Below are 14,675 nucleotides of genomic sequence, written 5' to 3' on the forward strand. Positions count from 1 at the left end.
TACTTCCCTTACCCATTCAGATTAGCTCACTGTTTCCTAATGCTACCTGAGACGCATGGCTTCAGATATGAGGGTGACTCATGTGATTAGGTAGAGTAGTTTTATTTTTATTATTATTTTTTTTGGTTTGGGGGGGGTCTTGGGGATGGAACTCAGGGGCACATTACCACTGAGCCACATCTGATGGTGATGACTGCAGACCATGGACAGCAGTGGGCGTGGCAGCAGCAGTGTTTGTGGTTCTCTGCTGGAGGCAGCTGAGGCTCTCTGCTTGAGCCTTACATCGCTTTCAGTCATAACAAGAGTCTCTGGCTTGACTTTTTGGCCTGACTTTACATTTTCTTTTGTCGGGACCCAAGAACTGAGGTCCAGAGCTTCAGGTCCCCAATCTCCTGTGATCTGGGTGGCATTACAGGATCTATTAGAGGAAGGGGCTGAGACCCGATCTTGGATGTTCCCAAGGACTGTAATTAGCAAGCTGTGGGAGCCCGCTGGGTCAGGAGATGCTAGAAGACAGGAAGCCACTTGGGAGGATTGTAGTCCTGTTGGGTGAGAGGCCAGGAGGGTCTGAAGTCATGGGGGAGGGCTGTGCTGCTGGGAATCTCCACAGAGGTGAAGTCACCGAGTGGTGTGAGCAGAGCCGTGGGAGTCCAGGCCCCAGGGTCAGGGGTGGGGGCAGGCCTGAGGAGGGACCCAGTGGCGGGGAGGAAAGCCAGTGTGGTTTCCTGGCTTACAAGGAAAACCACCACATCGTTGGCTATGGCATAGATTGATCTTTATTCTGTTCATTTTCAGTAGATATTAAATAATCCTCATAGCATTTTGTAGGTCATTGGCCAAGATTTTCTGATCTCTCATTTTGAACATCAGTGATTGTGACTCTGGTTTTCTTATTTAAAATTGTGTTCTCCTCTGATATTTGTAATATCAACCAGACCAAAAAACACAGTTGGTCATGTGATTCAGAACTTTCTATGTGGCTGCATGTTCTTATTAATGAGCAGGTGGATTTGATGTGGTTTAAATTGGCTTTTACTTTACAAACAATGTGAGGATTGGCTTCTCCTTTCAGTCCTAAGCCTCAGAAGCAACTGATAGTCCTTCCTTAGGACTTTGCCATGAACTTCCCGGGAGGTTTAGCAGCTGTCAAATTCAGAGGATTGGGGGAGAAGGGAATGTACCGCCCAGGGCCTGCCCTGACTTGCACTGGGAGAGTTAGGCTGAGGATCCTGGAGGGGATAATGGCACAAGGTTACCCCTTGTCTAAAGTCCTGCACTGCAGGTCCTGAAGGCATTTGAGGCGGTGTGTAGAAGTGGGGAGAGGAGGCTTGGGAAGAAGACATCAGCTGTCTGTGAATCTGGGAGGAGCCTCAGAATCTTGCCGTGAGCCCCTTCAAAGAGCAGCAAGTAATCCCAGCAGTGAGGAAAAGCCCCGGGAGTCTGCAGGCTTTCTCAGGGAAACGCTCATCCTGTGTTTTCCTGTTGATCAGATAGTGCCATTCTTCCTAGACACCCCCCACTCCCTCCGTGCTTGTCCTAAAATTTCTGTTGGAAATGCAGAGGTGGGAATGTAGTAACATCTTATAGTCCCTATAAGACCCCAAACTGCTTTGGAAAACACCTTATTTTGTGTAAACATGTCTTTTCTGTAATTATCTTATAAATAACATTTACATTATAAATTTATGGCAGATAAATCAGTGTGACATTTAATTCTTGTGTACAAGTGGTGCTACGAAGAGGTTAAACCTCCTTGCAAACTGCAGGGGAAAGAGAGCCATATTTCATTGAAGTGGTTCTTTTTGGGGCGATGGCCTGACTTGAAATGGTCATCTGCATATCACTCGAGTCTTACAGAGAACAGGTGACCAAAAGGAAGTGGTGGCTCTTCTGCTGAGTACTGCACAATACAGTTCCCCCAGGCCGTAGTGCAGGCCCTGCAGGTCAGCAGGTCCAGGCACCCCCATTCCCTCTGTAGACAATGCTCTGTGTGGTAATATGTCCGTGGTCTTTGGTGTTATAGGTATTTTTGTACTCATAGAAAGTTTTTGTCTCCAAAGTTGGTAAAAAGATCAGGTTTTGGGCACATGTTAAAGACAGAGTACAGAAATGATGGACCTCACTGATATAAGGAGGAGCAAAGCTTGGTATGAACATGTTTTCCAGATCATTCTTTTAGATGAAGCCAGTGTATTGAGATTTTCCAATTGATTGGTGTCCCTTCCCCACCACAAGGGAAATTGAGCATGTGCAATACGTCTTACTGGCTGGCATGCCCAGAGCTGGGGGCCATGGCTGTAGGCCAAGGTGGACACGGCTCACACTGTGCCGTTTCTGCAGCTGCCCTCTTTTCATTCAGAGGACGCCTGAGCTTTGTCTGTGGGGTGCCCAAGTGAAGGGTGCACTTCTAGGTTTTACGTGTGTATGGCATCCCTTCCAGAAGTTTCTCCAGAGCCTGGGCCTCGCTGTCATTGGGTCACATTGGGTCCTGTGCCGTCCCAACCTGTGGTCAGTGAACCGAGACCTGCTAATCACCAGGACAGGGAAGTGTGACTTTCCCAATAGGAACCTGTACTTGTGTCATCTGAGCAAAGAGGGTGTGGGCGGAGGAGACTTTGGGTAGCCCTGCTGCTGCTACCCGCCTCTGTGGGTAGGTGCCATGTGCCACCATCTCACATGATGGTGATCTTTCTGTGACATTTCTTTTTTTTTTTTTTTTCTTGTTTCTTTTTCTTTAAATTCCCTGCCCCCTGCTCTCTGCCAGGCCCCTGGCTCTCAGCCCCCACTCCCTTGTCAATGCTGACTCTCTGCCCCCTGCTCCCACTCTGCACCCCCTGTTCCCCCGCCCCCCACCCGGGCTCACTCTGCCTCCCGGCCCCTCTGTGACATTTCTTGATTCTTCTTATTCCAAATATTCTTTTTATGAAACAGCTTAGATACTTGAATTAACTGTGCACTGATGTGGAAACCTCACTTGAGGTAACACAGCTCTTTAGTCAGGAGAGGTGTTTAGTTGCAGTCATAAGCTGCTTTGGGCTCCTTTCTGTTAGTTTTCTACATTTCAGATGTTGAGGAGTGGGTACCCACTTTGCATAGCCAGTTCCAGGGGTGCGTTTTCTTAGTTGTTAGCCCAACAGTTAAAAAACTGGGTGGTCTTACATCTCCTGTGGAGAATGAGGAAGTGACTGGCTGGAGCTAGGAGCGTCTGCTCTCGGGGGGCCAACTCTCAGCTCACCGCCATCCTGGCTTCCGCTCTTGGCTTGCACCCATTGCAGCCTTCTCTGTCCTCACAGGCACCTTGTCCCCTGCTGCATTGAGCACCCTGAATGCAGGAGGGCTTGTGCACCTACTAGCTATGGCGGAGCTGGGAGTGCCCTGCTGTCCATCTGCCCCTGTCCTGCTGACCCCAGGGGTCCTGGCTGCCCATTTGCTGGCAGGGCACCTTTGTTTCCAGATGTTGCTCTGAGCCTACAAGCTGGAACAGGAGCTGCTCCTCTGCTGTGGCTTCAGAGCACCCTTATCTACTCTGTGCACTGCTTCCTGACCACTCTTGCACATGCGTGACCAGCCTGCTCCAGGGTCCTGCTTACCACGCAGTCAGTCCTTGGAACCTCAGGGAAGAGTGACTTTCCTAAGGACAGACCTCGCTGAGGAGGTGTCGCAAGCCACTAGCATCCCTTGGCGAGCACTTCCTCTTCTCCTTTGAGCTTTCACTTTCTCCTGTGGCCCAGAAAGGGACATTTAAGACTCCAGGATTCACCCATGGGCCCTGGTCAGGGGGAGTCATGAAGAATAAGCACAGCCAGACTGTTTAGCAAGTTTACTGGCCCAAGCCAGGACACGCCCTTCCACCAGGGACGTCTGCGGAGCCTAGGGATTGTGTTCCGTTTTGGCTGTGTGCTGAGCAGGCGTGGGCAGGGAGGTGGGGGTTGACATGGGTGGGGGCACTTCTCAGCTCCTCTTCAACAGCACCTGTTTTCTGGGTTTTTCCTAAACCGTGAGGAGGTCCTGAGCATGACCTGCTTAGTTTGAAACATATCAGTGACAAATAGAATGTTCAGTCTTTAGGTGACTCACCCCTGGAGCCTGTGCAAGGGGGCATGTCGAGAATCCCCTGTGAGATCTGCTGGTGTATCCTTGTGCTATTTTTTATTTTTAAGAAAAAATTGACAGTCTTGAAAATAATTTTATTTATTGATACAGATATAGTGAAGGATGAAAGAGATACAAACACTAAAAACATTTGGGAAGACTCTTTGAAGGATGGACTGAATGTCTTCTAGCCAGTTAATAAACAGAAAAAAAAATTGTGCCTTGGTAATTGTTACACCAGCAACCGTATTCCATATCTCCATGTATCACATTTATCTGTTTTCTAGAAAATGTGATATATGAATGTTCATGTTATGTGTAAACTGCCAGTACTTATTTTATGTTTTAGATTTTCTTCCTTTTTTTCCCTATTTGTTTCCTTAGTACTGGCCTTGAACCCAGGGGGTGCTTTACCGCTGGGCTCCATCCCCAGCCCCTTTGATGTTTTATTTTGAGACAGAGTCTTGATAAGTTGTGGAGGTAGGCCTCTGACTTGCGTTCCTCCTGCCTTAGCCTCCTGAGTAGCTGGGAGGCATGCACCACTATATGCTTGGCTAGATCTTCTTTTTATCAAATCCATTTGCTTTCTAAGAAACTCTCTCGCCCCACCCTACAAGATAATTATGTCATGAGCGCGCGCGCGCACGTGTGTGTATGTGTGTGTGTGTTTCCATTATCCTATCTGCACTCATACTATGGAGTAGAGGGAGTTGCTGAAAGTACCTCCTGGGTCTGGCTTTGCTTGTAGAGTCATCTTAGACCTTGTCTAATACCAGAACTCCAGCTCATTAGATGGCTTAATAGGTCTTTTATAAGATATATTTAACATGCGTGTACTATTCTTAAAATTGCATTAGTAAAAATTATGATCTTACTGCACAGTGCTTAACTCAAATCTGCTTTCTTTTGAAATGACTTGAATAAATAAGGGGTCTTCTAATTGATTTTCTGCTTCAAATCAGAGAAAACCTGACTTTTTCACTTCAAACAGCCCTTTATCAAACTCTGCCTGTTTTTAAGCTGGTCTTTAAGATTGCTGCTGACAAAGATCATATATCTTACTGACTTAATTCTTGCATATGAAAAAAGAGGACACATATGTGAATTGTCTTGGATTTCTTTACCAATTTAAAATTCTACTTTAACTGTTCAGGTTACTTAATATAAATTTAAACCTGCTATTTTGATGGAATAGGATTGAATGATTGTATGTATTATTCTTTCCAAGAAAAATAATGGTCAGTACTAGGAAAACCTGCAGAAGGGATCCCACGCCCTTTAATGTTACAGAAAAGCTTGGAAACATTTGAATTTGATCGTTGTACTGAGCCCCTGGGGCTTCATAAGTCCTGTCGGTATTGGATGGTGATGCTGGGTCTTTTGCCAGTGATGAGCAAGTGGCTTGTTCTTTGCTCTTGCTCATTTCCCGGCAGCTGGAGGTGGTCACGAGCTTGTAATGGTCTAGTGGGAAGGGCCGGAAGTTCACAGCGTGTCTGTGCTTTCCTGCATTGTGTTGCCCCTTTTGATTCTGCAAGGGTCTGAGTCATTCTGAGCTTGAAATGAGATGTGCAGTTTCTTACATAAGATTTCCCTAAATGGCTGGCATAAGAAGAAATAAATAACGGGGTCCAGACACACGTTGGCAGCAGAGAGCAGCAGGGTGAATTCTTTCACGTAGAGCAGGATCTCTTTTGCCTGGCAGCTGTAGTAGGTTCCGGTTTGACTCATGGTGTAGGGGATCCGGGCCACGTGGTAAGGCACAAAACAGACAAAGAACACAAGCACGATGCTGAAGATGTTGCGGCTGGATTTCCTTTTGACCGAGATGGATCTCCTTCTGGAGCTGAGGTGGGACTTGAAGATCTTCCTGGTGATGGCAGTGTAGAAGACAATCAGCAGGAGGAACACGAGCCAGAAGATGCCCACGAAGACGTAGTTGGATGCCTTGTGCCACTTGCGTCCTAGCTCGTTCTTGAGTTCCATGCACTGCACTCTCCTGCCTTCCTGGACGCGCTGGTCGGTCAGGATGATGTTGGGAATGGCCAGCAGCAGCATGAGCGCCCACACGGCCACCGATAGCAGCTTGCTGTAGCTCACCGACTGGACGAAGGAGGTCAGGAGGGGCTTCACGATTTTGTAATACCTGTCGAAGCTGATGAGCCCGAAGAAGACGATGCCCACGTACATGCTGACGTAGAAGATCACGGCCGAGACCCTGCACACGAACACGCTCAGCTGCCAGGGGGCCAGGCCCGAGTCGCCCAGGATCTTGAAGGGGAAAGTCAGGCCCATCAGAAAGTCAGCGACCACAATGTTCTTGAGATAGATAATGAAACTCTTGGAGCTGGGCACGTAGAGGAAGACCCAGCCCGACACGCCATTGAGCAGGACCCCTGCCAGGAAGACCAGAAGGTACAGCACCGGGATGATGTATTGGGTGATGAGCGTGTTCCAGGAGCAGGGCGGGCCTGGCGTTGGCGAGCTCGTGGAATTGAGCATCTTGTGGCTCTGAAGGCAGAGGCCTGGGAGAGAGGTGACGAGTTACTCTAGGAGTCCTGCACACCCGCGGAGGACAGAGCAAGGGCATGGGGGTGGGCACACAGCTCTGGAACCACCCCTGTGCCCAGCCCCTGACCGGGTGCCCCCTCCTGCCCTTCTTTCTTTCTGGAATAAAAAGGGAAGAACAGAACATTCTGATGATCATAGAGGAAAACTGGGGAAGCTGAGCAGCGTGAGAACTTGTGGGTCATATGGAGACCAGTGTTTCTTAAAATGAAGGTGACCCCACCGTTCTAGGAAGTTCTCCTGCATGTGGTCTTGCAGGCACTAACTGGGAAAGCAGACTCAGTCTTTCATTTTGCTCATAGCTCCTTATTCAATATATTAGGTCTCTACCTGGGTCATAAATATTATATATTTTAAAAGATAAATGTTATGGATTTGTGAAAATGAGTCCAAATATCACACATTAAAATTGTTGATACAGACCTTTTTTGGGCTGGGGAATGAACTCAGGGGTGCTTGACCACTGAGCCTCATCCCCCGCCCTATTTTGTATTTTATTTAGAGACAGGGTCTCACTGAATTGCTTAGTGCCTCGCTTTTGGTGAAGTTGACTTTGAACTTGCAATCCTCCTGCCTCAGCCTCTTGAGCTGCCAGGATTACAGACGTGTGCCACTGCGCCCAGCTGATACAGATCTTTTTTAAACTGCCTACCCTATGTGTATTTTAGACATAAAACAGTATCCTATAAACATAAAATCCAAAAGTTAACTGGCATTTTTAATGTATGATTATGGGTACCTTTTCAAAATTGAGCTTTTTCTGTGGGTTTTTTATTTAGTGTTGAAATATTTATTGTATTGTTTTTATAAACTTTTAAGCAAAGAGAGTAGATGATAATATTTGTACAAAAATTCTACGAAATGTTTCCAAAGGACATTCCAGATCTGTACCGTCTTGTGCGGCGGCCGTTAGCCATAATGATAGCTCAGTGCCATTGAGCACTCCCAAACGGTGGGCAGTCAGGTGGATATGGGCTGCAGATGTCAAATGTACACTGGATTTTATAGACTCAGTGGTAAAAATGTAAAATATCTAATATTTTAAATTTTTATTATCTATTTTATTAAATATAATGTGCTCTTTTAATTTCAGTTAATTTTACTATTTTAAGTATGTGGCTCCTAGAAAATTCAGAATTACATATGAAACTCAATGATGAGTGTCTCCAGAAACTTCCTGTGTTGTAGCACCCTGTATTTTCTTCATGGATATGGGAAGCACTGATTTACAGCACAGGAAGGAATTTATTCAGATGGTTATTTGGTGCTCAGAGCAAATGTCCTCTGGGTGACCCACATCATTGACTATAACCTGGAAACCAAAGGCCCTGGTGGTCTCATCCCTGTCTCCTCTATCCCATGGGTTCTTTGACCTCCTTGTGGGTCCCCCATCTCCTTGGATCTTTCATTGAGCCCTCTGCAGGGATGTCACCTCCCTTGGGGAGCATCTCCCCTCAAGCCTCGGATGGGCAGGGTGGAGTCCCTTCTTGGTGTCCACAGTTCTGTGCCCGGCCCCTGGCCCCACACTCAGCTCTCTGGCTGTTTTGTTTCTGAGTGTTGCTTCAACTGCACATGGGCTTTCAGACCGTGCCATTGTTTAGTCATTATGTCTTAGCGTGATATTTGGGATATTAGATGATATTTAGGATATTAGGGTATTAGATATTAGTTGCCTGCACTCTGGGAATACAACACATGAAATCCCGCTCTTATGATATTTATGTCTAGTCCAACATTGTGGGAGAGGGGGCAGAGGACAGTGGCTCCCACAGGCCAGAGTTGTGCCTTGTCTGTCCTGTATTTCTGGTGGCTGGCATCATGCTTTATGCACAGCGTGTGATGCGCTGTGCCAGTCAAACCAAGGAGGTGGGGCACAGGGCACTGGGATCAAGGAGGTGTGGCAGGTGGAATTGGGAATGTGAAATCCAGTTGCATTCCACACCAAAATGCAGGTCCACACCAGCCTCTATGCTGCTTTCCTCACAAGAATGTCTTCCATGTATCTTTCCCGTGTGTGTGCCATATGGCTAAAGTAGGAATATTTATAGCCATTTGATTTTTGCCAGTCTGTTGACTTTCAGTGAAAGAAAAATTACCTAACTCACTTCTTCAAACACTTTCCTCGGGTTTTAGCCTTTCTCTTCCCTCTAGCCCTGACTTGTTGAGCTCAGAGCACATGGGTTTACTTCTTTGCCCATTTTCTGTGGCCTTTCTGCATATGGTCTTGCTTTGTATTGTGTTAGTCAGCTTTCTTTTACTGTAACTAAGTGCTGGTTGGGAGACCGGACTCTCTCAACCCCTTTACCCCCTCAAGGGCGTGTCCTCAATGATCAAGGTCTCCCACTCCCACTGTGGCCCCTCTTGAAAGTCCCATCTCCTTCCCTCAGCAACATTGAGGACCAAACCTGTCGCAGTGGGCCTTTGGTGACATTCAGCATCGAACCTAAGATCATGCTTCAGATGCCAAGTGAGGAGGAACCTGGTTTCCACTTTTAACTGTCCACTGTGACAGTGGCCTTCAGTTAACTAAGTAAGGCATCCCCGGACCATCAGGTACATTTTTGCCTAGAAGTCGGTCTCACAGAGCTTGAGAGAATGCATACCACTCTGTGCTCCCAGTCTGGTTTGGTGTCTCAGTGCTAGGGACACCGTCCCCTCAATCATCTAGGGCAGTACTCCTGGTAGCCAGTCAGTATTTATGGGATTCACTTGAATTTAATTCTCAAATGAAAACTACACATTGTATATTGAAGAGGAGAAAGGTGAACTATGTAAAATATAATTGTGTAGTGAAACGGTGAAGAATTTCCCAGAAACGATTTAATGAGAGCCAAATGCATTGCATTCCCTTTTAGAAATGTTCTAGAAGCCACTATGTATAGAAAATGTAAACTATTTCCCATAAATTGTTCCAGGAGACTCACGACTCCCCCCCTCCTAGACAGCTGGAGGAAGTCCTTTCCTCAGGCGTTGGCACTCAGGGATTTTTGAGTTGAAAGGTCTCCTAGTGGCCAGGTGCTGTTCTGTGACTCCCCAGAATGCCCGGAATCTGCACGTACCATCCTGGCCATGCCTGGCACACCTCTGCCTCCCGCCCCCTGTGAGTGTGGTGGTGGTGGCTTGACCCAGGTGTGCCTCCAGGATCCGGAGGGAGCTGTGGGTCTTTTCCTCAAGCTCTGTCTTGCTATTTTGGCAGTAGTTGCAGATGAGGCTCTGTTTTAGGATGGAAGGGTGTGAGACCTGCTGGGTAGGGGCGAGGCTGGCTGGGGGAGGGTGCCTTTCTGCCCAAGCCGCTGTCTGTTCTGCCAGGGCAGAAGTTCACGCAGGGGCAAATGGCCTCATCTTCAAGGTACACTCCAAATGAGCCATGAGCTACCTCCCATCATGACCTTGATCTTGAAGCATTGGGAACATCTTATAGCAGTGGTGTTGATGATAAGGGCCCTCCCTCTGTGGTCCCAGTTGTCACAGTATGCCGCAGACTTTCCTAAGGGCAGGTCAGACACTGGTCAAGGGAGAAATGAACGACAAAGGAGCCCTCCTAAGGCAGACACGGCAAGTGAGGCCGTGTGTATTTTCAGGCCAAAATGCAAGAATATGATTGCTTGAAAAACAGGACAGGATCATAGAAAAGACTGCGTCACTTTGACCTTGTGATGTCTCAGCAGTCTCCTCTCGTCTCCAAGAGATGATTAGCTCCCACTGAAGGGACCTACTGGGACTTAGAGGCATTTTACAAATGCAGGGAATAGTCCCGTGCTGTGCAGATTTTATACAGTCATGTAAAAATAAGCAAGAACCAAACGAATCAGAAAGAAAAGGAGAGACTCTCTTGGGACACTGTCCTTCTGCCCCTGCTCTTGCTCCTTGGAGGTGCTGTTCTCTCCAGCCTGTCCCAGCCCCTTAAGGAGGAGAGGTAAGTGGCAGCACAGGTGGCAAGAGAAGAGGGGTGGGAGCAGCTGCATAAGGCCAGGCCCTTGGCTGAGCCTTCGAGGGCTTCCATTGTGCGGAGCTCTGCTTTGATAGTGACCTCCAGGTTCCCTGGGAGGCCTCAGGAATGCAGAAGGTGCCTCCTAACTCCCTGACATGGTGTTTAAAAAAGGTCTCTGTACATGGCTGGACTTCCTAAGGGAGACTGCCTGGTTCAAGTGTTCACCCTCCCTAGGTGGAGCTCTCCAGAACCAGTGCCTGGCACAGAGATTCACCTCTGCTGCTGCTGCTGCTTTGGAACATAATGAAATATGAGAAAGTGGGGTTTATGGGGTCCAAAGACAGGTGTAATGGGAGCAGCATACAGGTCCCCTCTCCATTTCCTCCCGCCTTCTGTCCGCCTGCCCGCCCACCTTCCCTCGCCTGCCCGCTCGCCTTCCTTCCTAGCTACAATACAGAAGGTTTAGCCTGATCCAGACCCTGAGTGCCCCGGTCCTGAGTGCCTTTGGTGCAGTGTGGGGTCCCAGGATTGTGCTGTTTTGGGTTTTCAGGTTGGAGAGGGCATGCAGTCTCAGGGCTCGCTCTTTGCATGGGATTTACATAGTACCTACCCAGAGCACTGCCCCCTCCAGAAACACATGCATCTTACTAAAACATGCTCAGCCAGCACTGGGTTTCCTCTCTGGCTTGTTTTTCTGTTTTGTCTGGCAACCTGGTGGCCTCCTTCTCTCTTACACATCTACCAACCTAATCTTGTGTGTAAATCCACTTTCTCTGAATAAGAGGAAACATTTCCTTATTATTCCCAAAATATTCCCTAACATTTGGACAAAATCAACAACCCTCTTGATAACCCTTGGCACGTTTTCAGTTACCTTTTTGATTTGTTTGCATAAAGGAGGTCTCCTTCAGTGGAGCGATGCAGCCCAACCAGTGTTTGTCTTCTTGAAGTGGCCACGGTGTATCATCATTAGGATTCTGTATTATAGGAAGAAATAAAAGGAAGAATTAAGTAAGTTAAATGAGCACTAGACTGTTTTCACTAGGGAAGTGTGTCCATGCTTATTTTTAAAATTCAGCTTGCATGATTGAAATATTCAGCATATTTATTGCTGTTTTCCTTTACTTGCTCCTGGTTGTCAGTGTTGATGACTATTGATTAGGTTGCAAAATCTGTGGGAACGTAGAAACTCTTTGCTTGACAGTGATGTTTGGAAGTGCTCTGAATTTCTGTGTGGCCCAGCGGTGCTTTCTGATGGTGGGTGGGGGGAACTTTGTTTCTGAAGACCCCTGCATTCCAGTCTCAGGAACTGGCCCTCAGAGAGGAGGTGAGGGAAGCAGCCCAGGCCCTCCTGCACTGATTTCCCCAGCCTGTTCTCTGCAGCATTGCTTGAGAACATGAGGCTCTTTTCCCTGGGGCCAGGAAAGGAAGTGGCTCTCTGACCTCTTCCTGCCTCCCAGGTCTCGGGTGCATTGCTCAGCTGGGCAGGAGTACTGGGATCCTTGGAACCCGCCCAAGGACGGCCTGGAGATCTCCTTGCAGTGCAAGAGAACAGATCTCCATTTCTGAGGCAGCAGATAGCTTTCACTCGGTAGCTCAATAGCAACCACCTGTGTGCTTGTTTGGCATTCAGGAGTACAGAACCACAGGGAAAGAGCGTAACGGTTCAGGAACACTGCACAGAAGGCCTTCCGCACACTCTGTTTGTCCTTCCTGCTCTGAGTGTGGATCCCTGTTGGAAGGAGCAGTAACCTTTGATTTCAATAAAACATATTGTGACACTAGCATACGAATCGGCCAATTCTGAAACGCCTTTGTGTTCCTCTAAACACGTGACAGTGGAACAAGGAGATTGCTGTCGAAACTGGTAGAGCTTGAATGTGGCAAGAGTTTTCATTCAGCCTAAACATGGCGCTCAGAGTAGGTTTGAAACCGCAGACTGACATTTTGCTAGTTCTGGGGTCCACTGCCTGGGATCCATGGTGGAACCCCATGTCCTTTTTAGACCAGTCCACGTGTGGTCCTCTCACCCTTCCAATGGATTTCGGTGGGATCAGTCAAGGAAATGCTAGGTCTAGCTGTGACTCGTGGGAGCTGCTGGATGCCTCAGGTGTAGTGTCCAACCAGGGCAAGGGCTCTCTTCTGGCACTATGGTGTCACGCTTGTGACTTACCCAGCATCAGGAAACAGGCCAGGACCAGTTTTGTTTTATTCCACGGGGGCAGGGGTGTATGTGTGATGTGGGGTCGGGGGCATGCAAACTATGTCTGCTTCCTTGTAATCTTTCTTCTTAGGTTATTCTTTTTGTTATTTTCAGTATCACACTCTATCTAGAGGCTACTTCTCTTCAAGGTATAATCCTGCTCAGCATCCTTCATCCTATTTAAAATGAGTAAAAAACTATAGACCCTGAAGTGGTTACTCGCCCGTAGCTATTAAAACTTGAACAAGTCTTTCCATCTTTCCATAGCAAAAGTAAAATCCCTCTGCAGATGGAGAAGCAGGGTAGTCCCGTGTAGAGATGCTCATCTTGTGTCTTAGTATCATTGACACACAAGGAATCAGGGCCCCGTGGAGAGTCAGACATTGGAAGAGTGTAAGGTGGGTTGAGCTAGCTTTGGGCAGGAAGCAAGGAGGAGCATGGGGACCCATGGGGAACTGGTAAGGACAGACTGAGACTCCACGGTACTTCTGAGCTTGGGACAGTTTGAGCATCAACAAGAGTGAGAGCAAGAACTATGTAATGTTTTGAATAGCCGACAATAAAAAATTAAAAAAATAAAAAATAAAAAATAAAAAGCACCAGCAGACTAAAATATAAAAGATAAAATTCTAGCTTCCACATTCTTCTTCTGTGCTTCAAAGTCTATTTAAACTCTCTCTTAACATACTACTTAATGATTAATATATATGTTGGGAATCTTCTCTGCAGTTGCTTTTATTTTAATTTTTTATTAACTCTTCCATTCATTATTTGATACTATTAACATGTTTAGAATAAAAAAAATGTCCATTTTCCAAAGGGAAGATCAATGAGACATTTAATTCATTTTCAATATAATAATGGAGAAATATTTTAAGTTAAATATCAATATCTTTTATGTCCACATTTAAAGTTAAAGATAAGTGGAAAATGTGGGCAGTTTTCTTCATGACTCAGGAGGAAAATCGAGTATGTGTGTGCTTTTTAATATCTTTCCATTATCTGGCTATTCCAATTAACCTGTCTTTGTCAAGTGGGAAATAAAAGAGGACTTGAGGGTCTCTAAATAGATATGAGCAGAGCAAAGCAGTAAATCTTGATTCTGTCACTCTGAGGAGAAGTTTGGCCTCTCTGTGTCTTGGTTCTCTGTTCTGTGAAATGGGGACATTATTATTTATTATGCAGCATTCATGAGAATACTAAATATTGGTCAACATTTAGCAGACTGTATTACCCATGGCACATGGCCAACAATTTATTTTTATATGTATCTGTTCCCTTCTCCATGTCATCTCTCATGTGTGTATATAAAGTAAATGGCACTCTGTATATTCTTCAGAAATGTGATTTTTTTAATGCATTATCAGGCTGGGAATATAGCTCAGTGGAAGAACATTGTGAGGCCATGTGTTTGATCCCTAGCATGCGCCCGCATGCATGTACCCCCCCCCAAAAAAAAACAACAACAACACTGAAACACTCTGTTATATGCAGCAGATTTGTGAGTTAAACTCCCTAAATGGGTAGCCAACATACCATTTCTTTCTCAAGAGCCCAGCTTAATTTTTAATCTGAGCTCCCACTTAAATAATAAAAAAAAAAAAAACAAGAGTGAGAGCAGTAGCTGAAGGTAAGTGTAAAAACAAACCAAATCCAAGGGATTACAGTGATGTTCTGCATGGAGACCAAACAGGGAGTGAGGGCCCACTGGCAAGGGCAGAGAGGAAGGCAGGATTAGGATGTCATTGTCCTGCACCCTCAGTGCCATGCCAGATTCAGGCGACATCTTCATTGGCTGCCAAGTGCCCCTGGGTAAATGGGTGTGGACGCACAGGATCCTGAGGTCTGAACAGACTCTTACCTCCTCCAGGATAATGAAGACAA

The 14,675-nt window shown here is 46.7% G+C and overlaps 2 protein-coding genes across 19 annotated transcripts in view; one reads left to right on the forward strand and one right to left on the reverse strand.

The window, feature by feature from the left end:
- Med12l (mediator complex subunit 12L) overlaps positions 1-14,675 on the forward strand; it is a 260,868-nt gene that overhangs the window by 95,670 nt on the left and 150,523 nt on the right. The window lies entirely within an intron of this gene.
- Positions 5,194-14,675, reverse strand: part of P2ry14 (purinergic receptor P2Y14) — a 32,502-nt gene continuing 23,020 nt past the window's right edge. For 4 of the 6 annotated variants that reach the window (XM_015486907.2, XM_048794080.1, XM_048794081.1 and 1 more), the window contains 2 exons: positions 11,463-11,565; positions 5,194-6,614 (listed from right to left, as the gene is read on the reverse strand). In XM_015486907.2, coding sequence (XP_015342393.1) covers positions 5,575-6,614; positions 11,463-11,481 — 1,059 coding nt within the window. In that variant the 5' untranslated portion in view covers positions 11,482-11,565 and the 3' untranslated portion in view covers positions 5,194-5,574. Of the gene's footprint in view, positions 6,757-11,462; positions 11,566-11,945; positions 11,954-14,675 lie in introns of those variants that run through there. The other 2 variants (XM_048794082.1, XM_048794083.1) reach the window with 2 other exon arrangements.

Source organism: Marmota marmota, unplaced genomic scaffold (genome assembly GCF_001458135.2).
Source record: "Marmota marmota marmota unplaced genomic scaffold, marMar, whole genome shotgun sequence".
In the NCBI taxonomy this organism is placed as follows: domain Eukaryota; kingdom Metazoa; phylum Chordata; class Mammalia; order Rodentia; family Sciuridae; genus Marmota; species Marmota marmota.